At 43.6% G+C, this 27,434-nt stretch overlaps 1 protein-coding gene across 1 annotated transcript in view; it reads left to right on the forward strand.

Moving 5' to 3' along the window:
- KIF13B (kinesin family member 13B) overlaps positions 1–27,434 on the forward strand; it is a 231,979-nt gene that overhangs the window by 199,734 nt on the left and 4,811 nt on the right. Inside the window, exons 37-40 of the mRNA XM_011944608.1 lie at positions 304–412; positions 6,550–6,683; positions 24,170–24,232; positions 27,155–27,433. Of these exons, the coding sequence (XP_011799998.1) occupies positions 304–412; positions 6,550–6,683; positions 24,170–24,232; positions 27,155–27,433 (585 nt within the window). The remainder of the gene's footprint in view (positions 1–303; positions 413–6,549; positions 6,684–24,169; positions 24,233–27,154; position 27,434) is intronic.

The raw sequence follows: 27,434 nt of genomic DNA on the forward strand, positions 1-27,434 counted from the left end.
TCGCGTGGTGGCATGGACCGGTGGTCCCCACTACTCTGGAGACTGAGGCGGGAGGATTGCTTGAGTCTGAGCGTTGGAGGTTACATGCGCTATGATGGCACACCCATGCACTCCAGCCTGGGCAACAGAGAGAAACCTGCCTCTTAAAGTAGAAAAAACAAAAAAAAAGTGCGTATGTAATCAAGCTTATATTCAAAGGAGCTTTAGTAATATGTAACAGTTTTTTTCTTGAGTATCTGTACTTTTTTTTTATTTGGTTAATTGAATAACTTGAAACACAATTGCCAATTTTGTCTTTACTAGGGCCGGTGGGAAAGTCAGCAGGATGTATCCCAAACCACAGTTTCCAGAGGAATAGCTCCTGCTCCCACGCTCTCTGTTTCTCCCCAAAATAATCATTCTCCAGATCCAGGTAAGTTATCTTTTCACTTGTCAATTACTGTCAGAAATCTGAGCATCTTTCAGAAAGTTTAAAGTAGGATTTCCTGCCAGGCAGCCGCTGTTCTACTAGATAATGTCCATCGAATTGTTTCATTTCTCCTCTTAACTGGTTGAGTTCCATTGGCTCTGGAATGTTGGATTGATCTTGCATTGCTCTGATATATACTGTCTGATCATGATGTGTTAGCTTGTGCATTGCTGGACTCTCTTTGCTCCTCTATGTTAAGGACTTTTGTGTCTGTGCTCTATAGTAAATATCTGTAATGTTGTGTCTTCTCATCTTCATGTCTTTGTTAGGTTTTGTTATAATTGCATTGGCTTCATAAAATGACTTGGGAAATATTTCTCCTCATTTTTTTTCTGGGAGAGTTTATGAAGTATTACGTCTTCCTTAAATGTTTCATGGAATTCCTTAGTTACATGATCCAGGCCTGGAATCCTCTTTGTGGAGAGATTTTAAATTATGACTTGAGTTTCTTTTTTTTGAGACGGAGTCTTGCTCTGTCAACCAGGCTGGAGTCCAGTGGTGTGATCTCGGCTCACTACAACCTTCCCTTCCCAGGTTCAAGCGATTCTCCTGCCTCAGCCCCTCGAGTAGCTGGGATTACAGGCACCCACCACCACGCCTGGCTAATTTTTGTATTTTTAGTAGAGGTGAGGTTTCACCATGTTGGCCAGGCTGGTCTCAAACTCCTGATCTCAGGTGATTTGTCTCCCTCAGCCTCCCAAAGTGCTGGAATTACAGGCGTGAACCACCATGCCCGGCAAGTTTCTTTAGTATGGGAATATCTAGATCTTTGTGTCTCCTTTTGAGTCACCTATCATAGGTTTTATTTCTTTCAAGGAGTTTCTTAGTTTATCTAGGTTATTAAGTTTATTTTCATAAACATCACTTTCCTTTTTTTTTTTTTTTTTTAAATGGAGTCTCACTCTGTTGTCCAGGCTGGAGTGCAGTGGCATGATCTCGGCTCACTGCAACCTTTGCCTCCTGGGTTCAAGTGATTCTCCTGCTTCAACCTCTTGAGTAGCTGGGACTGCAGGCATGTGCCACCATGCCCAGCTAACTTTTTGTGTTTTTAGTAGAGATGAGAGTTTCACCATGTTAGCCAGGATGGTCTCCATCTCCTGACCTTGTGATTCACCCGCCTTGGCCTCCCAAAGTGCTGGGACTACAGGCATGAGCCACCGTGCCTGGCTACTTTACTTTATTGTTTAAATACTTATAGGATCTCTTGTGATGTTCCTTCTTTTTATTCTGATACTGATAATTTTTATTTTCTGTTTTGAATACTTTACTGACAAGTTTATCAGATATGTTAATCTCAGAACCAGTTTTTGGCTTTGTTAATTTTTGTATTGCAATTGTATTTTTAAATTTTTCTGCATTTTACGTATTTTGTTACGTTGTGCTTTCATTTTCATTCTATTCAGAGTGTTTTAAAATTTCCCTCTGATTGCTGCTTTGATCCATGACTTATCAACTAGCATTAATTCTTTTTTATATTTGGGAGTAATCTGTATTCCAGATTGTGTTCTATCTTGGTTAATATTCTATGTGCACTGTTGTGTTTGGGGACATGGTGTTCTATGTGTATCTAATTAGGTCACTGTGGTTTATCGCCTTGTTCACATCCTCTGGATCTTTGCTGATTTGGTGGAGACCTATTCTATCAGTTCTTGAGAGGGCCTTAGATATCCAAATATGATTGTGAAAATTATCTGTATTTCCCTTTATAACAGTTTTTACTTCATTCATTTAGAAACTCTGAAAATTAGGTACACACACATTTAAGATTGCTATATCTTCCTGATGGAGTGACCTTTTTATCATGAAATGCCCCTTTTATCTCTGGGAATACGCTTATCTTGAAATCTCTCTTACCTACCATTTATATATAACTACATCAAATTTATTCACTGTTTGCATTGTAGCCTGTATTTGTCTTTGAATTAAAAGTGATTGCCTTGTAGACACCATCTGTTTGGGTCCAGTTATTTCCCCCTGAATCTCATCTCATAGTTCCTGCCCTTTAATTGGCATGCTTCACCCCTTCCAGTGCCTCCCATTCTGGTCTGCCATGTTATTATTGGTTTTCTACTTGGCCGTTCTGTTTTTTGTTTCACTGTAACTCCTTATTTACCTTCTTCTGGGTTAATAAAAAACAATTTGTATCTCATTTATTTCCTCTTTTTGCTTTTTTGGACACCGGTATTTGTTTGCTAAATTCTTTGCTCAGAAACCCTACTTGGCATCCTTAACTTACCAAATCTGCTTAGAGTTCATATGATGTCATCCCTCACCTCACAATACAAGAACCATGCAACAGTGTAAGTCATTGACCTGTTCCTCTAGGCCCCTTATTTTGTACTGTTGTTTCATCTTTTACATATATAGGTGTTACAAACCTCACTCTATGACATTATTCTTTTTGCTTTAAAATAGCCACTTGTAGGCCAGGTGCAGTAGCTCACACCTGTAGCCCTAGCACTTTGGGAAGCCAAGGTGTGGGTTAGTTGAGACCAGCCTGGGCAACAAGGCAAAACCCTGTCTCCACAAAAGAATACAAAAATCTGCCGAGCGTGGTGGTATACACTTGTAGTCCTACTACTCAGGAGGCAGAAGTGGGAGAATTACCTGAACCCGGGAGGTTGAGGCTGCAGTGAGCCACAATTGCGTCACTGTACTCACGCCTAGGCGACAGAGTGAGATCCTTTCTCAAAAAAAAAAAAAAAAAAAAACCTCAGGCTGGGTGCAGTGGCTTATGCCTGTAATCCCACCACTTTGGGAGGCCACGGCAAGTGGATCACCAGAGGTCAGGAGTTCAAGACCAGCCTGGTCAACATTGTGAAACCCCTCTCTCTGCTAAAAACACGAAAATTAGCCAGGCATGGTGGCTGGTACCTGCAGTCCCAGTAGGCTGAGGCAGGAGAATCGCTTGAACCTGGGAGGTGGGCGGATGTTGCAGTGAGCCAAGATCATGCCACTGCACTCCAGCCTGGGTGACAGAGTGAGACTCTGTCTTAAAAAAAAAAAAAAAAAAAAAGCTACTTGTCTTTTGAAAGAATACAGAAAAAATGGATAATCTTTTATTTTTTTTTTTCCAGATTATTTCTGGCAGTATCCAATCCTTCCTGATGGTCTTATTTTGATCTGATTTTCTTTTTTTCTAGCCTGAAGAAGTAGTTGTTTGTTTTGTTTTTGGGAGATGGAGTTTTGCTCGTTGCCCAGGCTGGAGTGCAGTGGCTCAATCTCAGCTCACCGCAACCTCTGCCTCCTGGGTTCAAGCTATTCTCCTGCCTCAGCCTCCCGAGTAGCTGGGATTACAGGCACCCACCACCACGCCGGGCTCATTTTTGTATTTTCAGTAGAGGCAGGGTTTCTTCATGTTGGTCAGGCTGGTCTCCAACTCCTGACCTCAGGTGATCTACCCGCCTCGGCCTCCCAAAGTGCTGGGATTACAGGTGTGAGCCACTACACCCAGCCTAGTATTTCTTAGAGTACAGTCCTGCTGGAGAAAAATGCTCTCCTTTTTTGAAAGTATCTTTATTTCACTGTTTTGTTTTGTTGTGAAGAATATTTTCACTGGATAGGGATCTCTTGAGTTGGAGGTTTTTTTTTTTCAGCACTTCAAAGACATCTCCTCATCTCCAGCCCCTTGTTTTCTGCTGAGAATTCAGCCATCATTTGTCACTTCCCACTCAGTGTGGTATCTTTGTTTAGTTTGCCTGCTTTCAGAAGTTTCTCTTTATCTGTGGCAATTGTACTATGATTTGCTTAGGTATTGTTTTCTTAGTATTTAACTTGCTTATCAAGTTATTGGATCTGTCAGTTGATGTTTTTCAGCAATTATGAGAAATGTTTAGACATTATTCATTAAAATTTTCCCCCAATCCTTTTGTCTGTTTCTGCTCCTTCTGAGAATCTAATTACTCACAGGTTAGATTGTTTAATATTGTCCTGCAGGTCACAGAGGCTCTATTTTTTTTTTTTTTATCTTTTAATTTTATTTTTTCTAGTTGGATAATTTTTTTTCTGTGATTTCCAGTGCTCTGTTAAGCACATCCAGGGAATTTTTTTCATTTCAGTCATTTTTATTTTTTTTTTTCAGTTCTAGAATTTCCATTTGCTGCTGCTTTTCTGGTTTTAATTTCTCTGCTGATATTCCCGGTCTGTGCACTTGTCAAGACTGTATTCTCCTTTGCATCATTGGACTTTGTTAAGAAAGCTGCCTTAAAGTCATTTTCTATTAAATCCAGTGTCTAGACATCTCATGGTCTATTTTCATTGACTCCTTTGTTGACTGTGGGTCATATTTAATAAGTTTTACCAAATGTATTTGTACATACCCATGTGATTCATACCCCAGTGAAAATGTAGGACATTGACATGACTCCAGTTAATTCCCACTCCCTGTGGGCAGCCAGTGTTCTGATGACTGCTTCTCTAGATTACTTCTGTAGTTTCGTAAATGGAGCCAATACGATGTATGCCCTTTTTGTGTCTGTCTCTTTTGCTTATCATATATGTTAAATTCTTCCAGATTGTTGCTTGCATTAGTCATTTATTTTTTACTGGTGAGAAATACTTCACGACCATGCATTGTGTTTGTTGAAGAAACCAGGTTCTTGTACGGTAGACTGGTATAGTAGGCCAGGTTCTTGCACAGCAGACTCTGTTCATTCTTATTTTTTCCTGTCGCATTCCCGTGAGACTGTTGAAACGCAGTTCTATCCCCTGTATTGCCTGTGAACTGGTAGTTAGGGCTAGATTCTTGATTCAATTCAGCTGATTTGAGAAGGATGTGTGTGGTAGGGTGGTTGGGTGTGGATGTGTGGTGGGAAGGTTGGAGACACATAATGTCTGATGGTTTCATTTAGTGATATGTGTGGCCTTTGATTCATTACTGGCTAGATTTTTACTTAATGAGGGATTATCACTACTCTAGAATGTTAATTTGATAAAGAACTCTAGATTGTAATTTTTTTCCTCATCTTTGAAATAATTGTATCTTTTTGGATCTTTATTCATCTTAAACTTATTTTATTTTCTGTCTCCCCTCTTTTATTTTTCTCATCCTTGTTTTTGCCTTGCTGTAAATAATTGGACTTTTCTAAACTGAGGTATGACGTATCTATCTCTTGGCACAGTATAGCCATTCTTTGCTTTATTTTTCAGTGGTCGCCCTCATGATTACAATGTATATCCTTAACTTTTTGCAGTATGCTTACACTTAATATTCTACTGCTTTATGTAAAATGTTGAAACCTTACAGCTGTATCCATCCATTTACCAACTGAATTGCCAGTAAATTTGGAATCCTTTCAGGGTTAGTGTGGAGTAGAGATCTGTGGGGAGTTGTGTGCATCTGTTAAGGCAAATGTATTCCTTAAGATGACTTGCTTGTTCATTTCTAAATGTTATGTGAATACAGCTTTTCATCACTTATGACTTGGGATTAGATTTTACTATAAATTAATAGGGGGAAGAAATCTTAGTATATCATAAGTATGACCTGTTTATACCTCTGATCCCAGCCTTTGGAAATTAACAGTAGATAAGAACGTAAGTTGTTCAGGGCATCTCTCCCTGACTTGTAATAAATAACTCAAACACTACCGTTTACCCTTTTCCCAAAAGGTCAGTTTCATCATCGTCCTTCAGTAAATAGTTATGAAAAATTAGATTGAATAAGACATAGTCTCTGACTTCAAAGAGCTTAAAGTCTAGACAGAGAGCTATACATGTGTGTCATTGGCAGTGTGACTTAAAAATCAATCCCATTTTATTCTAGGGCACAAGTGAATGCTTGTGCCAATTATTGACAGGATAGAGGTGAATTGCTGTTCTGATGCTGATAGGAACACTGAGCATTTTGGCACTAGAGCATTTTGGCAGCACCCCAGTTACTGCTATTTAATTGAAAAAGGGACATTACTATGTTTGAGGGAAATTACGGAAACTACAATAATACTGTGTTTTTCTAATATTTTTTAAGGATACCTTTGGTTTTTGTTAGATTTGCTGACAAGTGATGTCTGGCAAATGTACAGGAAAAGATGTCTATGTAATTGTATATGTTTTATCTGTTTCCCCTGTAACATGGGCAGGACTCAGTAACCTCGCAGCATCCTACTTGAATCCCGTCAAATCCTTCGTGCCGCAGATGCCAAAGCTCCTCAAGTCTCTTTTTCCTGTCCGCGATGAGAAGAGGGGCAAGCGGCCATCTCCGCTCGCACACCAGGTAAAAAGCACCGAGAAAGCAGCCGTGAACGTTTTTCTGATAAACCGGTGCTCTGTGTTGCGCCAAATTGGCTGGAGGTGGAGGCGCAGCCTCGCGGGTGGGGGCTAAACCAGGTTTTTAAACCCAGGAACAGCTGTCAGTCATTTCTCCTCCACGCTCTTCAGAGATAACAGAGCTGTTTAAACTTACAGACACACTCCCTCCTTTCTGCTTTTAAAAAGTGCCAAGGACACTGCTAATGTGATTTATGGTAATATTACTTAGAGCAACAGTAGTAAAATTTATGAAGTGCACTTAGTGTTGTTTGTGTATTGCCAAGTAGAAAATGTAATTCTATTTTTATTTCTTGATTTCATTTCTTTTTTTCAAACAATTTTGTATCATGAGTGCCCTTCCCTCTCAACCTCTGTTTTCTCTACTGTGGATAACCTGTTCTTTCACTGAAAAGTGATCACCTATCTTACTTCCGTTTTTCTTAAAACTCTTTACCCAGCCCTAGGGTAAGTGTTAGAGCAAATGCGAAAAGGTTTTCTAAACAATCAGGAAGCTGCTCTTATGCAATAGTGAATGGGAACCCCATTGGAAATGCAGTTTCCAGCCTTATATAGGTGTTAACTCAGCAGAAAATGATAAATGAGGGTTTATTTATACTCATTCAAAAACACATACAGGGCAAGTTCTGTTGTCCAAATAGGTCTTTTGACATCAGCTTCTCCACGTTCTTCTAAACATTCGAGTTGCAGAAATCCAAGTGAGTTGTCTGAGACTTAACTATTTAAAGAATTCTCTAAGTGTATGAATGCATATATTCAGGGGAGAAGGAATTAGTTTTATCAGGCTGCCATGCAGATATGTAATTTTTAAAATTCTAGCTTTATATAAGCATATAAATAAGCATACACAGTAGATGGTAAAATTAAAACCAAGATTTTGCAGCTGTTTAAATTGTATTTAGGCACATGGTGGGGCTTGAGAGTTAGTGAAATGAATCTATGACTGTAGGAGCTAAGTCCTGTGGGGACTGAGGTAGGCAGTGATTCTTTTTCCTGGTGTTTTTTTTTCCCCAGAGATCCACCAGAACTGAACCAGTGGGTCATTATTGTGTGTGTTATTCAGTTCTAAACTTCTGCATCATTGTTTCACAAAGTGTGATTCATGAACTGTCTGTCAGATTTATCAAGGGAGCTGTTTTAAAAAACAGTTTCTCGGCCTGCCCTGGGAACCCATAGCTAACTTGGAGAGACTTTGTAATCTGCATTTATAAGTGCCTGTGGTGATTCTTATTTTTATCCAGTGAAGTCTGCTATCCAGTGTTGTTAGTTGCTGTTTGGTGAAGGCAGAGTCACGTAGGTTGGAGGAATTGGAATCACGCTGGAAGTCACGGAGTCAGCCTGCCATCGTTACCATTCTCCTTTAAAGCTATTTTCAGTTTTGCTTGTAGCAAGTCACATCACCTGCTACCTGTAGAACTTACTTGCTCTCTTACTGTGTTGGCAGTGAGTGATTAGCTCTCTCTCTTGATGTGAGAGAAACAACAGTGTGTTAGAAACAAATGTAGTGATTGGAGAATAACTATAATTTAGAATGTCCAGGTTAGAGGTTACCTTGAAATATGTAGAAGATTTCTTAAGCAACTTTTATTCACTTACTCCAGTTGGTCATTTATTGTTTGAGCACATATGAGCAAAGGTTTGGGAAAGCTGGCCTCATACATATATTTTGTATTTCATAAGAATATAAAATATATGGCTGAGTGCAGTGGCTCACACCTGTAACCTCAGCACTTTGGGAGGCCAAGGCAGGTGGCTCACCTGAGGTCAGGGGTTTGAGACCTGGCCAACATGGTGAAACCCTATCTTTACTAAAAATACAAAAATTAGCCAGGCATAATCCTGTAGTCACAGCGACACAGGAGGCTGAGGCATGAGAATCGCTTGAACCCGGGAGGCAGAGGATACAGTGAGCCAAGATCATGCCACCGCACTCCAGCCTGGGTGACAGAGTAAGACTCTGTCTCAAAATAAATAAAAATAAAAATATATAAAGTATATAAATCTAAAACTGGTCTTGATGAAGATACCTGGTAATAGAGCCAGAGCATTCCAGTTGGTTTGTGAGAACTCTGCTCCTTGGAAGGCATTTGCCTTTTCTCAGGGTCACCAGGGAGCTCCCCCTTGTCCATGCCACCTTGTCCTCATGGTGCAGACTTTGTGTCAACATAACACTGGAAACACTTCCATCTCCAGGCTTCAGTGCAACTTCCTTTCCCTGGCTTCCCTTCCCTTGGTCCTTGATCCTCTCCTGGGACTGTAGATTCCATCAAGTTTTTACATCCAGCGCCCAGAGCTGCAACCTGGGGGGCTCTCTTTTGTTTTTAAACCTGTTTCCTTCCATGCATAAATTTCATTCAGTTCCGTGGCTTTAGCTGTTTAAACGGAGTAGCCAGAATGGTCTTTCACAGCCTTACAGTCGTCAGTGGCGTGACACCTTCCACTTCCTCCCACTGAAAGGAGTGAAAAGTGAATTTCTCACTGTGGCTCACAGTGCACTGCAGGGCCTGTCCCCGGTCTTGAATCTTCATTCTTCTTTATTCGCTCACCAGTACTAAGTCAGGTAAGTCGCCTTTTTAGCCTATGAGCACACGAAGCACCTTCAGTCTGGAGAGCTCGGGTGCTGGCCCTGCCACCCTGCTCTTCCCAAAGGCCTCCCATGGAACAGTCAGGAAAGGCCACCCTGAGGAAGGACGTCTGAGTCTAGAGTGGGCTTTCCTGAACGGCCACACCAGAACAGCTTCCACCATACACGCAGGCACTACATTACCATTTCTTTTCTTTTTTTTTTTTTTTTGAGATGGAGTCTCGCTCTGTTGCCCAGGCTGGAGTGCAGTAGCGCAGTCTTGGCTCACTGCAACCTCCACTTCTCGGGTTCAAGGGATTCTCCTGCTTCCGCCTCCTGAGTAGCTGGGGTTACAGGCACTCGCCACCCCACCACGCTTGGCTAATTTTTGTATTTTTAGTAGAGATAGGGTTTCACCATGTTGGCCAGGCTGGTCTTGAACTCCTGACTTCAAATGATCCACCTGCCTCAGCTTCCCAAAGTGCTGGGACTACAGGTGTGAGCCACCGCACCTGGCCCATTTCTAACCTTTTTATCAGGAGTTATTGTTAGGTTTATATGTTTATCAATTATCCCTCTCCACAATATTCCTTGAGGGCAGGACTTGTTGTGCCAAAATGGTGCCTGGTGCATAGAAGGTGCAAAATGTCTACTGTTTGACATGTGAACAAATTATAATAATATTATTTTAGAGACAGGGTCTCGGTCTGTCGCACAGTCTGGAGTGCAGTGGCACGATTATAGCTCACTGCAGTGTTGAACTCCTGGGCTCAAGGAATCCTCCAGCTTCAGTCTCCCAAGGAGCTAGGACTGCAAGTACGCTCCACCACGCCCAGCTAACTTTTAAAAAATTTTTATTTTTAGAGACAGTCTCGCTGTGTTGCCCAGGGTGGTCTCGAACTCCTGGGCTCAAGTGATCCTCCTGCCTGGTATCCCAAGTGTCTGGGATTATAGGCATGAGCCACTGTGCCCAGACTATAATATTAGACTGTGGGTCCCAAGTGTTACTCAGTGGTAGACAGGACTGTGTTTACAGCTTAGAGGTGAAAGAAGCACGGCTGAGTGGGGATTAGAGGGATGAAGACATATTTAAGAACCTTCTTTCCTAGGTTGATGGAAGTGCTAAAGAACATTTCCAAAGGAGAAAAAATCTTAGCTTTTCATTTTGGATTTAGTTGATCAGAGATGATCTTGGTTATCTCATTTTCACTGACCATCTCTACTAAAGCTCTGTGAGAAATAAATTAGAACTGTAGATGATAATGTCAAGAAAACTGTTCTTCTTACTTGGGTCACATTTCAGGGTACAAGTGAAGCATACTTGAAATATACTTTGAATATGCTTTATGCTTTCACTTGTACTCTGAAGTGTGTTTCATCTTTGAAAAAGGGCATTTTAGTGCCTGTGGAATTGCAAATAACAGGAAGAAGAAAAATGCTGTATTGGCTAGACTCCTTTAGTGTTCCTCATTTTTTAAAAATAGTAAGCTTTATTATTATAATGGAGTACCATGCACTTGAAAATCAGATTTGATACCTACAATTTGAAGTTTGAACTTCTAAAATAATCTCTACTCCCCCTCCTGGGGGTCCTACAGGAGCGAGATCATCATTTTTCCAACCAACCTTTGCCTCAGTTTGTTCTTACCAGGAAGTAAAGGGAGTGGGGAGGATTGTATATGTGAGCCAGGACTGTATATGTCAGCCACCCTGCCCAACAAGACCCTATTTTTAAGGTGTTTAGATTAGCAGACATTCTTTAAGTAAGCATCTTTAATCCTTCATGGGCACTTGAGAAACTAATAACCATCATTTTGGATGAAGTGAGTATTATATCCTTTAAAATATATACTTTTTTTTTTGAGACGGAGTCTCGCTCTGTTGCCCAGGCTAGAGTACAATGGTGAGATCTCAGCTCACTCAACCTCTGCCTCCCAGGTTCAAGCGATTCTCCTGCCTCAGCTTCCTGAGTAGCTGGCATTACAGGTGCCCGCCACCACGCCCAGCTAATTTTTGTATTTTTAGTAGAGATAGGGTTTTACCATGTTGGACAGGATGGTCTCAATCTTGTGATGTCGTGATCTGCCTGCCTTGGGCTCCCACCGTGTTGGGGTTACAGGCATGAACCACCGTGCCCTGCCAAAATATATATGTATAATTTTCTTATATAAACATTTGAATAAGTTTTAACTATTATTATGTAGAAGTTTTTTTTTTTAGTTTATTTTTTGTGACAAGGTCTCACTCTGTTGCCCAGGTTGGAGTGCAGTGGAGTGATGATAGCTCTCTTAGGATCTTTGTTCTCTCAGCCTCCCCCGTCTTAACAGCTCTAGATGAGTCTCCCACATCTCATCTGAGAAATGCTTTGTCATTCCACAGTTGACTCGCCAGGGTCCTCCCTAAAGTGAGGAGTCCAGAAATGAGGGAGTTCCCCCTGGACTTGCAAATGGTGGAAGTGTTTCCTTCCTCATCTAAATGATCACGCTACTGATGCAGCATGGGACCGCGCTTGGTGGGGCTTATTCTTGAAAGGTGTTAGCTCATGGTGCCGTTGGTCAGGTAACATCACCAGGTTTTTTGTCTGTTGATACTCTTGTCACTGTACTACTACTTCTCTTTTATTATGTGGTCTAATTGATGTGTGAAAATAATGAGGAACTTCAGATTCATTCCTAGAATTTTTTATCTTTGATGTAGTTTTAACATTCCTAGGATATCAAGATCTTTCTGAGTAATTTTTTTTTTAAATGCATATATTCTGGCTGTCCACACACTTCTAAAGCTGTAATCTCTCTGCATTTGAGAGTATTGGAATATTGAACATAATAAGGCCTAAGGCAGAGCTCTATACCTGGAAGTAGACATCACTTGTCAAGGCACAGAGTGACAGACCAACACATTTCAGTTCCATGTAGCCAGTAACTACCTTCTCCACTCCACACTTCTCCCTCTTTCTACCAAAGAGTTTGTGGGAGACTGTGTTACATACATTATGGAAATAAAGTGGCTCTGTGGCCAGGGCCTTCCTCTGTGTCACCAATCAAGTAAGCCTGAAGCAGAGTGGATGTTGATGACAGTGGCTGGACTGCCCTGCGCACACACTGGTGTGGCTGTGGCCCTGTGTGAGGCATCCAGTGCTGGACTTTGCAGCACCTTTAAAGAAATACACAAGTACGCGGAACCTTCCTCTCCAGTTTTGAGTCTTGTGCTTTATTTTTATTTGCTAGTGCCTGTTAGTGCACCAATTTCAATAGTCTATGACCGTTAAATGGTTGTGAAATAAGCAATATCAGATATTTAAATGTTTAGATAACATCAAGATAAAATCCAGAAAAATACAGGTTCATTCATATGCCTGAAAGGCATCTCGCTCAATAGTACAATATAGGAAGGGGGAAATAGTGATACTAATATGGCATAAAGACTTAGGACAGATAGCTAACATCGCTTAAGGGTGACAATGTGAAACAGCACAAAAACAAAACACCCTGAGCAGTTTGGGGATCGGCATGGAAACCAAGCAGGTCATGTTTAATAACACACTTCCTGAAACCGTTTGTCTCCCATTTCCCACCGGTCATGAAAGATACTGAAACTGCTTTTTATTTTATTTTATTATTTGAGACTAGGTCTTGCTTGTCACTCAGGCTGGAGTGCAGTGGTGCAATGATCGCTCACTGCTGCCTTGAACTCCTCGGCTCAGGTGATCCTCTAGTCTCAGCCTCCCAAGTAGCTGGGACTAAAGGCGTGTGAGATGATGCCTGGCTAATTAAAAAAAAAAAAAATTTTTTTTTTTTTAAATTGAGACAGATCTGAAACTCCTGGCCTCAAGTAATCCTCCTGCCTCAGTCACCCACATATGTTTTTATTCCAGTTTAGTTTGGAGACTTAAAACTTCTCTGAAAAGTTATAATAATGCAGAAACTCACACTATCCTATCTAAACAAAACCCCAGCCCCTAACCTGGGCTCTCTTTGATATTATTAGATGACACTTAGATTACTGTACTTGGTTCTGGATTTACTACTACTAGAAATGCAGTGACCAGTTGGAATTGTTTCAGAGAATAACATCAAAAATTATTTATGAGGGAAGGATTCAAGGAGTTATTTATAGCTTCACCAAACAATGACTAAGAGAGCTGACTGTATAAGCATTCAAGGGATACCATCACCGTGGAGGGAAGGATTGTTAGGGATGGTTTTGCTAAAGCAGTAGAGGGTCCTAGGGCCATAGAGATGAAATTAACAGAGAGGATGGTGACAGCTGACAGTGGGAAAATGGTTTACAGATAGCAAGGTACTCTTTTTTTTTGAGACGGGCTCTTGTTCTGTCGCCCAGGCTGGAGTGCAGTGGTGCTATCACAGCTCACTGTGGCCTCAACCTCTTGGGCTCAAAGGATCCTGCCATCCCAGCCTGGCTGTCTTTAAAAAAAAAGGGGAGGGGGGGCGGATTTCTTTTACTTAAAAACAGGAAGTTAGACTGGGTGCGGTGGCTCACACCTTTATCTCAGCACTTTGAGAGGCCAAGGCAGGCAGATCACTTGAGCTCAGGAGTTCAAGACCAGCCTGGGCAACTTAACAAGACCTTTGTCTCTACTAAAAATTAAAAAAATAGTATTTGGGTGTGGTGACACATACCTGCCTCAAAAAAATAAAAACAAAGTTTATGAGAATATAAAATAATCCAGGTAAGGACTAAGGAATACAATGGGTCCTGTTTTTACCAATCATTCCTTATATTTTGTTATGTTAAGTGGAAAAGAGGTACAAGTTGTGTAATGGAGGAATGATTATTATCAAAAAATACTTCTAATTAGAGTGTCCTTGACATTTTCAGACAAGAATGTTCAGTTCCCTCCCTCATGCAAAGATACACAGCCTCATAACCGCAGAGAAGCTTTAATGAAAACCTGGATGCTTATTAACCTGTTCTTTGGAATCAGCAGGTTCTCAGGTGAAGATGTTATTATCTTCATATTGTTTATCAAATGGAAATGAAAAGGTTCCTGGATCTTTTTTTATAAGATGAAAGTCAACAGTTTATTCAGAAGGTTTAAAAACAAAGATATTCTTAAATTTACAAGATCTTTTGGTTTGAACATATTCATAAGGACTTATGTTTCTCATTTTTATGGAGATTTGTTTTTGTTTGTAATCAATTTCTGTCTGAGTTCCAGAAATGCAAAAATACTGCACTGGAAGAGGTGGCAGCTGACAAAATTGCTGTCTTTGACCTTCTGATGGAAGTTTAGTAACTAATCTGGAAAATAATGAACTGCAATTAATGAAATCTGTACTCATATTCAAGTGTGTTTCTCAGACAGCACATAAAATAATTGAAGGAACTTCCTGCTCTCTAATTAGTTAGATTGAATTAATTTGGCATAATAGCTTTTTTTCATGTATCTAGAAGTTTGTGTTCAGACGAAGCTATTTATGTACTTCAAAGTTAGGAACTGTAAATGGCATCTTTGATGAATCTGGAGAATTAAGGAGTTAATGGTCAGATTTAATTTCCACTATCAAAAGCACAGTCACATTGCTGGCCTGTCTTGATTTATGTGTCTGTCCCTTTTGGTTAGGGCTGCCTTATCAACAGCAGGGATATTTTTCTCCTATTTCAGCATAGCCTCATGTGTGGTAGGTAGATAAAGGCTTGTGTAGAAAGAGCATGCCCCTGCCCATTTCTGATGCTAATTGAAAAGATGTCTGTGTAATTATCCATCTTTCATTACTGTGATTCTTCCTCATATAAAACAGGGAGAAACAAGCACAAATACTAATTCTTGCCTTGTACACAAGGATGCTGTTTTAAACTAGCCATACTTCCTTGATTAAATGAATTATGTAAACATGTATCCTCGTGTCTCAAGTAAAGGTTCAACATCCTAACTAAAAGAAGAAAACACTGCCGGGCACGGTGGCTCACGCTTGTAATCCCAGCACTTTGGGAGGCCGAGGCGGGCAGATCACGAGGTCAGGAGTTCGAGAGCAGCCTGGCCAACACGATGAAACCCCATCTCTACTAATAAAAAACAAAAATTAGCTGGGCGTGGTGGCAGGCGCCTGTAATCCCAGCTACTCAGGAGGGTGAGGCAGGAGAATCACTTGAACCCGAGAGGTGGAGGCTGCAGTAAGCTGAGATGGCACCACTGCACTCCACCACTTTTTGAGATGACAGAGCGATACTCCCATCTTAAAAAAAAGAAAAAAAAGTAAAGAAAACACATCTAGGCCTTGTTTCCCAGCCTTCATTTTTCTTAAGCCTTCAGGTTATTTAAAAAATAACCTATGAACATTTTCTCTGTAGTTTAATACCGCCCATCTTAAGCAGCTGTTGATATAGTGTGCTGCATTTCACTTGTTCTGGGGTTAACAAAGAGTTTTTTAAAAAAAATTCAGGGCAATTGATTTCTCTTCAGTGTAGGGAGGAATTTTTAGGCAATCCTGTCATTGTTATAAGACTCATCACTCTTTCAGTTTTCCAAAATCACAGCATTTTGCTGTCTAGCCTCGCCCCAAGCATTTATAGGTAATATAGTGGACATACTGAGAGATGTCAGAGTTGTCTTCATAATCAGGTTTAGTAGCTGATCTGAAAAATAATGAAATTTAACTTAAATTCACTTCAGCAAGTAAGAGGGTTTCTGAGGCAGTAAAGAAGTTGATTGAAGAGGTGCATCTGCCAGCCATTTTTTAGGAATGGGCTTTGTTTTCTTCTCTAGACCAAGGGTTGCCATACTTTATTTTATAAAAGGACAGATTGTAAATATTTTAGGATTTGCATGCCATGTGGTCTCTGTCAAAACTAGCCATAGACAGTATTAAACAAATGAGTCTGGCTGTGTTAACCTGAAATTTGGATTTTACATAATTTTAATGTTATGAAACATTCTTTTGATTTGTTTCAATCTTAAGAATGTAAAAGCCATTTCTTATTTCATAGGGCATATTAAGCTGGTGACAGGCTGGATGAAGACACTTTTTTTTTTTTTTAGACAGGGTCTTGCTCTGTTGCCCAGACTGGAGTGCAGTGGTGTGATCATGGCTCATTGCAGCTTTGACCTCCTGGGCTCGAGTGATCCTCCCATCTCAGTCTCCCAAATAGCTGAGACTACAGGTACACACCACCATGGCTGGCTAATTTTTAAATTTTAATGTTGTAGAGATGGGATCTCCCTATGTCACCCAGGCTGGTTTTGAACTGCTGTGCTCAAGCAGTCCTCCTGCTTCAGCCTCCCAAAGTGCTGGGATTGTGTGTGTGAGCCACCCCGCCCAACAAGGCCCTATTCTTAAAGCTTTTAGATTAGCCAACATTCTTTAATCATCCTTAGTCCTTCATGGGCACTTGAAAAACTAGTAACTCATTTTGGATGAAGTGAGTATTCTATCTTTTAAAATCTCTGTGTCTAATTTTCTTATATGAATGTTTAAATCAGTTTTAAGTATTATTATGTAGAAGTTTTATTTTATTTTTTTAATTTACTTTTTCTGACAAGGTCTTGCTCTGTTGCCCAGGCTGGAGTGCAGTGGTATGATCACAGCTCACTGCAGCCTTGAACTCCTGGGCACAAGTGATCCTCCTACCTCAGCTTCTCAAGTAGCTGGGACCACAAGAGTGTGCCAACATGCCTGGCTAATTACAAAAAAAAATTTTTTTTGTAAAAATGGGACCTTGGTATGTTGCCCAGGCTGTTATGTAGAAGTTTTTAAAGTAAACTGGCTAGATACTAAAAATCAGAAGCGATATCTTTTCTGGTAGCTCTGGACGTATTAGTATTTAAAATTTTATTTATGTAATACTTAGAATAAGTTACACTGTAACACATATCTAATGTCTTACAGACTACATGAATGGTATTATTCACTTATATCCAGTGATAAAATAATTTACTTGTTGATAGGAAAAATAGGCCTTTTAATTGTTTTTGTGTAACCGAAATGAAATAGGAATATAAATGTTAGACCTTGAGTGCCTAGTTGTGAGGAGCACAGGGACTAGTTTTGCTCACACTGCATCCCCAGTGCCTACTACAGTCTTTAGAATGTAGTAGGTACCTGGTACATATTTGCGAATGAGTAAATTAATGAAATCTTAGTTTCTTTTTTTGAAAGAAAATGAAATTCATCCTGGAATGACTTTGGGACTGATTGAGTTAATCCAAAACTTGTGATTTCTAGATCAGATGAAATTATTGACTGTTTAAAAATGTACTTTTAGTAAGCCAACTTAGAGATATCTAGGAAGACCAGACACAAAATTCCAATGAAGTACTTTACAAATGTGCCGAGAGCTTCCAGTGTACCTGGCACCACACCAGGAATTTTAATGCACCATCTCAACAACAGGACTGAGTTAGACAAGCACCATGCAATAGATATATAATGCGAGTCATGTATGTAACTTACAATTTCCTAGTAGCCACGTTAAGGAAGTAAAAAGAATACAGGTCAGATTAATTTTAATAACATTTGTTTAACCTAGTGTATTGAAAGTACTGTCATATCAACTGTAGTATAAAAAAAGATTGAGATATTCCCATCCTTCTTTCTGTACAAAGTCCTTGAAATCAGGTGCGTATTTTACATTTCTAGCACATTGCAATTCAGACACTAAAGTTCCGTCGGAAATACTTGATCTGCATTTAGAATTCATGAAATTTATGGTTGAAAAAGCAGACCCACATGCCGAGGCTGTTCTAAACATACTTAAAACCGTTTCAGTTATATAACCAGTTAAGGTTATACTTTATTAATTAAAATAAAAAATGGACTTCCTGAGTCACATTAGCCTCATTCTCAGTGCTGGGTTACCACCAGGGGCTGGTGGCTGCCATGTCAGGGCCGCTGCCCTGTTGGGGAAATGGGGAGGGTGCGCACCTGTCTCTGGTTACAGAGCCTCGGGAGTGGCGGAACTGAGCTTCCCGTTGAGAAAGCGAGGTTAAATGCTCAAATGTGACCATAAGAGATTTCGCTGACAGTGACTAAGAATAACCAAGTCATGGTATTTGTGGAATGAATGAATCAGTAGAGCGTTTGTAGGAAGGACGGATCGAGCAGCAGAAATACACCATGCGGGACCTGCCAGCGTCTCCGTGTGTGCTGCAGTGGGAAGTCCTGGCAGCTGCTAGGCGGAGAGGGACATGGTCACTTTTGTTTTTCGGAAAGCTCCCTCTGGCTGCAGTTTGGAAAGTGGATTTGAAGAGAATGGAGCTAGAAGACACCATTCCAATGTGGGTAGAACCCTCAGCAGGGATTGTCACGTGGGTCAGAAACCCGCGGTCGCCTTCTGGTGTTGAGTCCTTCAAGGCACTGCTTGGAGGAGGGGCATGTGGCAGGCAGGATCACGGCGGATGTGGCGGGCATCAGCAGCCAGCGGCCCGCCTCCCTGCTTAGAGAATTCACGTGGATGGGATCACCCCCTTCCAGATAGGTGTTGAAGCCCAGAGGTGATCAAGTTTTTACACAAAAGTTACAATGCCAAGCCATGCATTTAAAATAACTATACCTGCCAGCTGGACAAAAGTGCTGCTGTCATCATGGGTCACACATTCCTCCAGATCAGCCTGTCAGGATCTAGAGCCTCCAGGTGCACAGGGTGGCTGTGTGTCCCGGTCACTGAAGGCCTCACGTGCCGGAGCCTGGATCACAGGCTCCAATCCAGGGCTGGACGCGTTCTCCCCGCTCGCCTCCACGCTTCGTTTTCCTCTCTTTCAGGCCCCTGGTCAAGACAACCTTAGAAAAGTGTTTATATTGATTAGGTTATTACTGAGGCTTAATGTTTGGGTTATACATGTGTGTTTTTTTTTTTTTTTTTTTTTGGAATCTGGGTCTCATGGTCTCATTCTGTCACCCAGGGTGGATTGCAGTGGTGTGATCATTGCTCACTGCAGCCTCGACCTTCTGGGCTCAAGTAATTCTCAGCTCCCAAGTAGTTCGTACTACAGGTGTGCACCACCATGCCCAGCTAATTTATTTTTTGTAGAGATGGAGTTTCTCCATGTTTTCCAGGCTGGTCTTGAACTCCTGGGCTCAAGTGATCCTCCTGCCTCAGCCTCCCAAAGTGCTGGGATTGCAGACGCGAGAGCCACTGCACACCGTGTCTGATTTGTATCCATTGTGTATTACTTTTACCAGAACATTTTTGGAGGTTAGCAGGTGTTTCCTTATATGCCCTTGCTCTGCCTCCTTTTGTTTCTTAGGTTTTTCACACTTCAGCAGCAGGAAAATGAAAGGTTGGCTACTAGTTATTTGTAACAAAAAATAAATCTTACATATCTTGTGTATTCCATTAAAAAATAATTTTCTATACTTGAATTTAAATCATTGGTTAGTATTTAAAACAAGACTTAGAGGATCGTATTAGTTTAAGCACCATTAAAAAATGACATTGAAGAATTTTTGAAATTCAGGATAAGGAGTGATTGTTAGCCATGAAAGGTTTATTTTCAAACAAGAAAAAATATGCATCAGTAAATTCAATGTTGGAGAAGTTCTGAAGTGATTATTTTTTTGCTTCAGCTGGGACTTCTTTTCCCCTTTACCTCCTCTGATGCCCACATTTCAGAGTCTGTTCTGTCCCACATTTCTATGTAACTGTACAATTTAGTCTTCTTTGTCACTTGCTAAGTAATTTATGCATTTGTTCATTCAACAAACACTGAGCTACTGTTTTATGTAAGGAAATACAAGGATGAATGAGACGTAGTCTGTCTCCTTCCAAGAGCCTGAAGTTTAGAGAAGCCCCTTTAGAGCCACGTAAGCAGATGAAGAGACAGTGCAGGATGATGTAGATACCGTCACGTGTGAGTGTCTGCGGATGACACAGTGAAGCCAGTGGGCGCTGCTCTCTGCAGTTGCAGGGGAATTCAATCATGCTTGAGCAGAGACTTAGAAATGAATCTGTATTCACTAGGTGGAACACGATTCCCCAGGGGGTGGAGTGGCATGGGGAAGGTTCTGGAAGAACCATCCATTGAGGGAATTCTGAGTGGAAAAGCCATCCATTGAGAGAATTCTGAGTGGAAAAGCCGTCCATTGAGGGAATTCTGAGTGGAAAAGCTGTCCATTGAGGGAATGCTGAGTGGCCTAGTAGAGCAAGCAAGGCAAGGTGTGTCCCCTTGGAGATTTTGTATGTCATGTCAAAGGGTTAATTTTATTCTTCTTGGCAGAGGGGTCTCCAAAACAGCTTTTATTCCAAGTTTTGAAATTCTGATCTGATCTCCTGTGTGTTCATGTAGAATGTGAAAGCCAGAGTTAAAAAATAGCGCAATATGATTAGAGCAGTGACTGGCACCTTTTCCCTGAAATATTTCTAAGCCGTTCTGTTGCCTGTAAGCTACTCATCTGTTCAGTTTCAGCAACGCTCAGTAGACAGCGTGATTGCAGGTTCAGCCAGCACTTGAGAACTTAGTCCTTTTCCATCTGTGTCACTCACTCACAGGGCCACGTGAATACATTTAACCATTAGGTAAGTGCTCTCTGAGCCTCGGTTGCTGTAGTGTGAAATGTAGATAATTATACTCATATTCACTTGCCTCATGGGACTTCTCCTTAATATTTATAGCTGCAAAATACTTCACAGTCATTTTTATTAATAGTTACCAGATGTATCATAAGGATTAATGAACTTATGATCTGAAATGTTTTGAGCCCCTGAAATAGGAGGTGACTGCCTGTATGGGGGAGATGTAGAAGAGCATGAAGGTGCAAACAGACACTTGAAAATTTCAGCTATTACATGTGAAGGACGATGGCACAGTTATAGTTTCAGTATTCTTGGTCGATATATTTGGCATCCTTAAAAAGGTTGCTGAACTCATACCCAAGGCCTGTGCCAAAAGCCCCCCTCATGTGGTATTCACACCCGTTGTATTTATAACCCCTTCCTCCTCTGAATCCTCTTTTTTTTTTTTTCTGAGATGGAGTTTCGCTATTGTTGGCCAGGCTGGAGTGGTGCAATGGCACTATCTTGGCTCACTGCAACCTCTGCCTCCCAGATTCAAGCAGTTCTCCTGCCTCAGCCCCCCGAGTAGCTAGGATTATAGGCATCTGCCGCCATGCCCTGTAATTTTTTTTTGTTTTTTTTGGATTTTTAGTAGAGACAGGGTTTCACCATGTTGGCCAGGCTAGTCCCAAACTCCTGACCTCAGGTGATCCTCCTGCCTTGGCCTCCCAAACTGCTGGGATTACAGGCATGAGCCACTGCGCCCGGCCTCCTCTCTGCTTTTGAAGTTTCCATTCCACTGTCACATTCCTTGATTTTAGTGATTTGCTCACGTGTTCCCCACCAATGAGGTTGCCCATCTGTTGAGAGCAAAGCCCATGCCTCTGATGTTTATGTTATCCGAGGCACCTGGTGCCATGCCCACCGCGTGGTGGGACCTGATGCAGTCTCTGTTGAGCTGAACTTTTTTACGTGGAGGTTGAGAACCAAAGTGGCAGGCAGTCCAGTCCCTGAGTCCATTTCAGCAAATATTTAATAAGCATCTATCTACTGGGATTTTCTAATCACACTGGGTCCTGAAGGAAAGTGTAACTTGTTTGCATGTTCTATTTCAGAGGGCAGGAATCATGTGATTTTAGAAAAGGTTTCATGTTAGGCACTTAACATCCCGTCCTTGGAGTATTTACATTTTTAGGCTTTAAGGGGAATAAACTTCACCATAGTGGAAACAGTTGCTCCCCAATCTTGCCCACTTTTGGTAAGATGTAGCTGAAGAATGCAAGTATTCTGGAGTTTGAGAAATGTTTTTTTTGCTTTTGTCATGAAATATACCCTTGAACACCTTCCCATTTGTGGGGACGTTAAATACTATGGGGAGAAAAATGAAGACACCAGCCCCGGCATGCGAGGACTGCCTGGCAGTGCGGGATGCACGCTTGAGCCTCACTTCTTCTCTGGGAGGTGGCCACAGGCGGGACAGTGGAGAGCAACAGCCGGGACAGAAGGAACTCGGTGCTGGGAGGGGCGCAGAGGGGAGTCTGTTCTGGTCAAGGAATTGAGGTGGAGGCTGAAGGTCTTGTTCTTCTGGCCTTGTCATGTGCAATGGCCTAACTGCCACTAGGGGACCCTCCCTCATTCTGTCCCATTGGTTGCTCACATAGTCTTCAATGGACCCTGGTCCTAGCTGTCCCTGGCCTCAGACCACCCCAGGGGCTCCCCAGTGTTTGCAGGGTAAAGTACACATTCCTTTTGTTCATTTCCTTGGTCCTTCCACCATTTTTCGTTTTTTCTTCTTTGACACAGGGTCTTGCTTTTTTGCCCAGGCTGGAGTGTGGTGGTGTGATCATAGCTCACTGCAGCCTCCAACTCGTGGGCTTAAGTGATCCTTCTGCCTCAGCCTCCTGAGGAGCTAGGACTGCAGGTGTGCGCCACCACATCTGGCTCCAGTCCTTCCAGGTCTTTAAGCCTGATCGCTGCGTTTCCTCTCGAGTCCTCTCCACCGTGCCTTTTCTCAAATCCCGCCACTGCCCCCTTACCTTCCACAGAATCAATTCCCTCTTATACTTTTCTTCCAAAAGCAGCCCCAAGGCACGAGTGGTCATAGTGGTGCCCTTTGGTGAAGCGAGGCTATTCCATGCTTGGAAACATGGTGAGCACCCTGCCGAGCGGACTGGCTTCTTCTGGGGCTCTTCTCCCTGTGGCTGGAGTCCAGGCTCCCCAGTAGGAAGGCCTGGGCAGTCCGACTGCATGCCTGCAGGCTCTGTCTAGAAGGCCTGACTCCATCGAGGCCTCAGGTGCCCAGACACACAAGAGCCAAAGCACCAGGACTGCCACGGGCTGGGAGAAGGGAGGCAGGAGAGGTGGAGTCCACATCTCTGGGCAGTTGAAGTTCAGTAACCGAGCAGCCACCAGCTGTGCCCTGTGGACCCAACAAGGAAGAAGCCCGACCCGCGGCTGTCCTGGCAGAATGGAGCACTCATGAGGCCCAGCATGTGAGGCCAGGCCCAGTTCCTGCAGTTGGGGAGTTGGGAGGGTGAGGGGCGGAAGTGGCGTGTTCCTAGCTTCTTCCGGGATGAGCACATCTGTTCAGCTGCTTCTGTGTCCCACAGCCACTCCGCAGCAAAGAATGATGCTCTGGTTCCTTCTCTCCCCCGGCCTTCCCTTTTCCTGGCTCTGATGATTCTTTCCTCTCTCTCTTTAATGTTCCCTGGCCCATGTGTCCACAAGTCACCAGGCCCTTTCCTGTGGCTCCTATCTCCTCACCCCTGCTCTGTTGGTGGAATTGCATTATTGATCTGCCTCTTGGACTTTAAATATTCTTCTGGTCAGGTTGTGTCCCCGCCTGATCAGTCTCTCTGGGTTTCAGCTGTCTTCTTGATTTGCTCAGGACTCAGTGGGGACCCCCTTCCTCTCCTGAGTAGGGTTAATTTCCAATGCCCAGGGCTGCCTGCAGACCTGCACCTGCCATCTTGGGCTCTGGGTTTGTGCTCCAGCCAGCCTGGCCTCCTTCCTCCTCCCCTCCTGTGACTACACTCCTTCCTCTCCCCAGCCATCAGGGCCTGGTGTGGCTTTCACCTCCTGCTGGAAGTCTTTCTAGATCTTTCCTGTCTCATAATGTTTGTACAGGCCCAGTCCTCAGTTCACATGTGCATATGTGATCGGAGGGAAGGAGGGAGTGTCACATGTGTCTAAGTGCACCACGTGTGTTGGTGATTTTGGCATGCGGCCTGTTTCCCTGGCTGGAGGAGTAGCCCCTGGCTGGGTCCCTTGTTCCTTGGAAGGTGTAGAGCCCCTTGCCCTTGCTCACCTGATGGGCCGATTCCCCTCAGGCAGGTCCTGGCCCTCCAGCCTGTGCAGCGGAAGCCTCTCCGCTACCCCTGTTCTGTCCTCTCGACCCCTGACCTGCGCACTTGCCTCCTCAGCCCGTGCCCCGCATCATGGTGCAGGCAGCCGGCCCGGACGTCAGGGTGACCAGGATGGAGGAGGTGAGTCAGTCGGGCCGGGGATGGCCATCCTGCCTGCAGCGAGCGGGTGGCCGTGATGCTGAAACTGTTGAGTCCACACCCACAGTTTTTGATGTTAGCATTCCTGTTTTGGTAATTAGCTATAATATAGGTCACTGCCTTTTCCCTCTCTATTTTCCTTGTTACACTTTTCTATTTTCAACTTGTTAATCATATGATTGCTAAACTTTTAGGTGCTTGACTGCTAATGTAGTCTGCTGCCTTAATAGCCCACAGCTAGGCAGAGGAGATTTCTATAAACAGAACAATCTCCTCCTTCTAAATGTTTGCTTAATTCTCAGTTTTATATTTCATTCTGATTCATGATATCAGCGTGAAAAGGCGAATGCTAAACTGGGGAGAAAATAGTCTCTTATGATCTCCCACAGATCAACAGCACTTCTCATCTTATGAACAGCAAATCTATTTTCTCCCACTGCGCTTTCATTCTCTTAGGAAATGCTGTCTTCTTAGGAAAATTTTCTTTATTAAAACAACAGCAACAGAGGCACAGTAATTTGAAAGAATATTCAGATCTCCATGAATTTACTTCTATCTGAACGACCCTTTAAATATCCCAGTGTATGCTGGGCATTCACGAATTTATTGTGGACGGGCTGGGGTGCCCCCTCCCCTGGGAGTGGTGCTGGTTTCTTCGCTGAGGCAGGTTTGAGCATCCCCGGTCAGCGGGACGGTCAGAGCAGGCCCCTTGCCAGTGAAGGCAGTAGCTTCTGTGGTTCATCATGGTGGTTTTCCAAGCTTGGACTTTTCCAGAAATCTCCAGAAATGTCTCCTTCAGTGGCGAGGGTATAATCCAGAGAAGGCACCTGGGTTTCAACTCACAAATCAACTCCAGTCGAATGGGGGCGTGGCCTGGAGTGCTAGTCAGTGCTTTCCACCATCCTGCTCCCTCCTTTGTTGACACTGCAGCTCTGCCCCCAATTCCTGCCTTTTTACTTACAGCAGCCTTGGATAAGGGCTTTCCCCTCTGGAGAACTGTTGTAGAATAATGTGATGATCCTTCCAGCCCAGCCCAAGCCAGTGACTTCCGTGGAAGCCAATGGGATGATGATACTTACAAATCTGAGGCATGCAGCTGGCCTCATCCTGGGACAGCCTGACCTGGCCGGCCGTTAGCGCCAGGTGCTGAAGTGACAGTGGCTGGCCTCACCCGGGGTGGGGGGCAGGGAACAGAAGCCATTTCAGGTTACCGTTCAGATTCCCGGCTCTCGTAGTTTTGCGTGTTCTTCCCTGCTAGGTCAGTGATATTAAAACTAAAATAGAAGAGAATAAATAAAAAACATGGACAATGTGCAAAGGAAAAATGATTGAAGGATTGCCTAATATTTTAGAGTATTTATGCTGGTGACAGTTATTGATCTATTGGATTGAGTAAATTTTGCGGCCTAGAGATTCATCACAAAAATGGGCTGTTAATCTCAAGAGGTGCCGTTAATTTCACACCCTGCAAGCGTGGCTGGTGGGGAAAAGAGGGCCCCTGGAAACGGGAATATAAATGACAGTTCCTGGGAAAACGCATGATTTGTCAAGCTGCTGAGGTAAGCCAAGTAACTGTAAGAGACTTATAGATCTCAGCCGCTTCCCCGTTCAAATAAATCCTGTATTTCAAATGGAAAATGACCATTCCTGTAATATAAATAATTTTTCCATAAATATCGGAAAACATATTTCTTCTGGATAGCAGTGCTCTCCACCCCACCAGTCTCATTCCCTGTTCCTGCCTTCTCCTTTTCTTCGGTCATTGTGAATAGGAATAGAAAGATGACCTGGCAGCTTCTTCACATGGCTTCCATTATAGACGAAAGAATACCCCAGAAACAGTAGGATTTGGGCAAGCGGTGGCTGCTATGCCCCATGAGATGTGGGCATTGCGTGTGTGTGTGTCCTCTGCCTGGGTGACTCAGAGTGACCGCCATGAGGAGAGCAGCTGGCCTCACTTGGTGGCTTCTCCCTGGGGGCTGCTTCCTGGCCTCTCTCCAGGGTCCGAGGCCCCCCCAGCCCCTGACATGGCACCTGCTTTCCATAGCAGCCAGAATAGCAGCCTTGGAGAGAAAGGGCCACGGCCCACAGGGAGCCTTTGTCTCCCTCCTTGTCTGCCTCTTCATCCCCCTCCTCACCCCCTCCTCGCCCCCCTGCCGCCTTGCCCAGGATGCCCAGCCAGGCTGCAGGCCCGTGGCTGCTTGTTGGTGCCTGAGCTGGCCAGGCTGTGCTGAGCATGTTCCAGTCCTCCAATGAGATCATTGTTGAGGTTTTGCCGGAGAAAACGGTGCTCTTGTGGCTTCTTTAGTGACTTAGTCTCTTCGTGAGGTCAGGGGTGGGCAGGGCCTTTGTCTCCATGGGAGGAAAGCTCTCGCCCTAGCAGGGTTTTAGTGTGCACCTACTGTGTGCTGCCCTCTGTGGCGAGGGGACTTGGTCTTGGTAGCATGCTGGCCCTGCATGGCAGGCGCTGGATTCTATTCTCTATGAAAGGTAAAAAGTAGATGGGGCAGGGGCTGTGGCCATGGTCAGTGTTCTTGATCCTGGGCACACAGCACAGGGCCTGCGGGGTGCACCGTCGGCCCCTCAACCTTTGTCACTTTGGAAGCCAGGGCCATGCAGCCCTAAGTGGCAGAACCAGTGTGGGAACCAGGCCTGGCCGGGTCCCAGCCATGCTCTTTTATTTATTTATTTATTTTGTGGGGATGGGGTCTCACTATGTTGCCCAGGCTGTTCTTGAACTCCTGGGCTCAAGTGATCTTCCACCTTTGCCCTCCATAAGCACTGGGGTTACAGGCTGAGCCACTGCCCCTGGCCTTATGCTTTTTTCCAAGTCAACGCTGCCTGTTTGGATTGTGTTGGGAAGTTTTCTGTTCTCAGCCGCGGCTTCCCCCTGTCCCGCTGCAGGCTCAGCCAGAGATGGGCTCTGACGTGCTGGTGCAGACGATGGGGGCCCCAGCCTTGAAGATCTGCGACAAACCCGCCAAAGTGCCTTCCCCACCGCCTGTCATAGCTGTCACAGCGGTCACCGCGGCCCCGGAGGCACAGGACGGGCCCCCCAGCCCCCTGAGTGAAGCCTCTAGCGGCTACTTCTCCCACAGCGTCTCCACCGCCACCCTGTCGGATGCCCTGGGCCCAGGCCTGGACGCTGCGGCCCCGCCCGGCTCCATGCCCACCGCCCCTGAGG

Source organism: Colobus angolensis, unplaced genomic scaffold (assembly GCF_000951035.1).
Source record: "Colobus angolensis palliatus isolate OR3802 unplaced genomic scaffold, Cang.pa_1.0 Scaffold233, whole genome shotgun sequence".
Taxonomy (NCBI): domain Eukaryota; kingdom Metazoa; phylum Chordata; class Mammalia; order Primates; family Cercopithecidae; genus Colobus; species Colobus angolensis.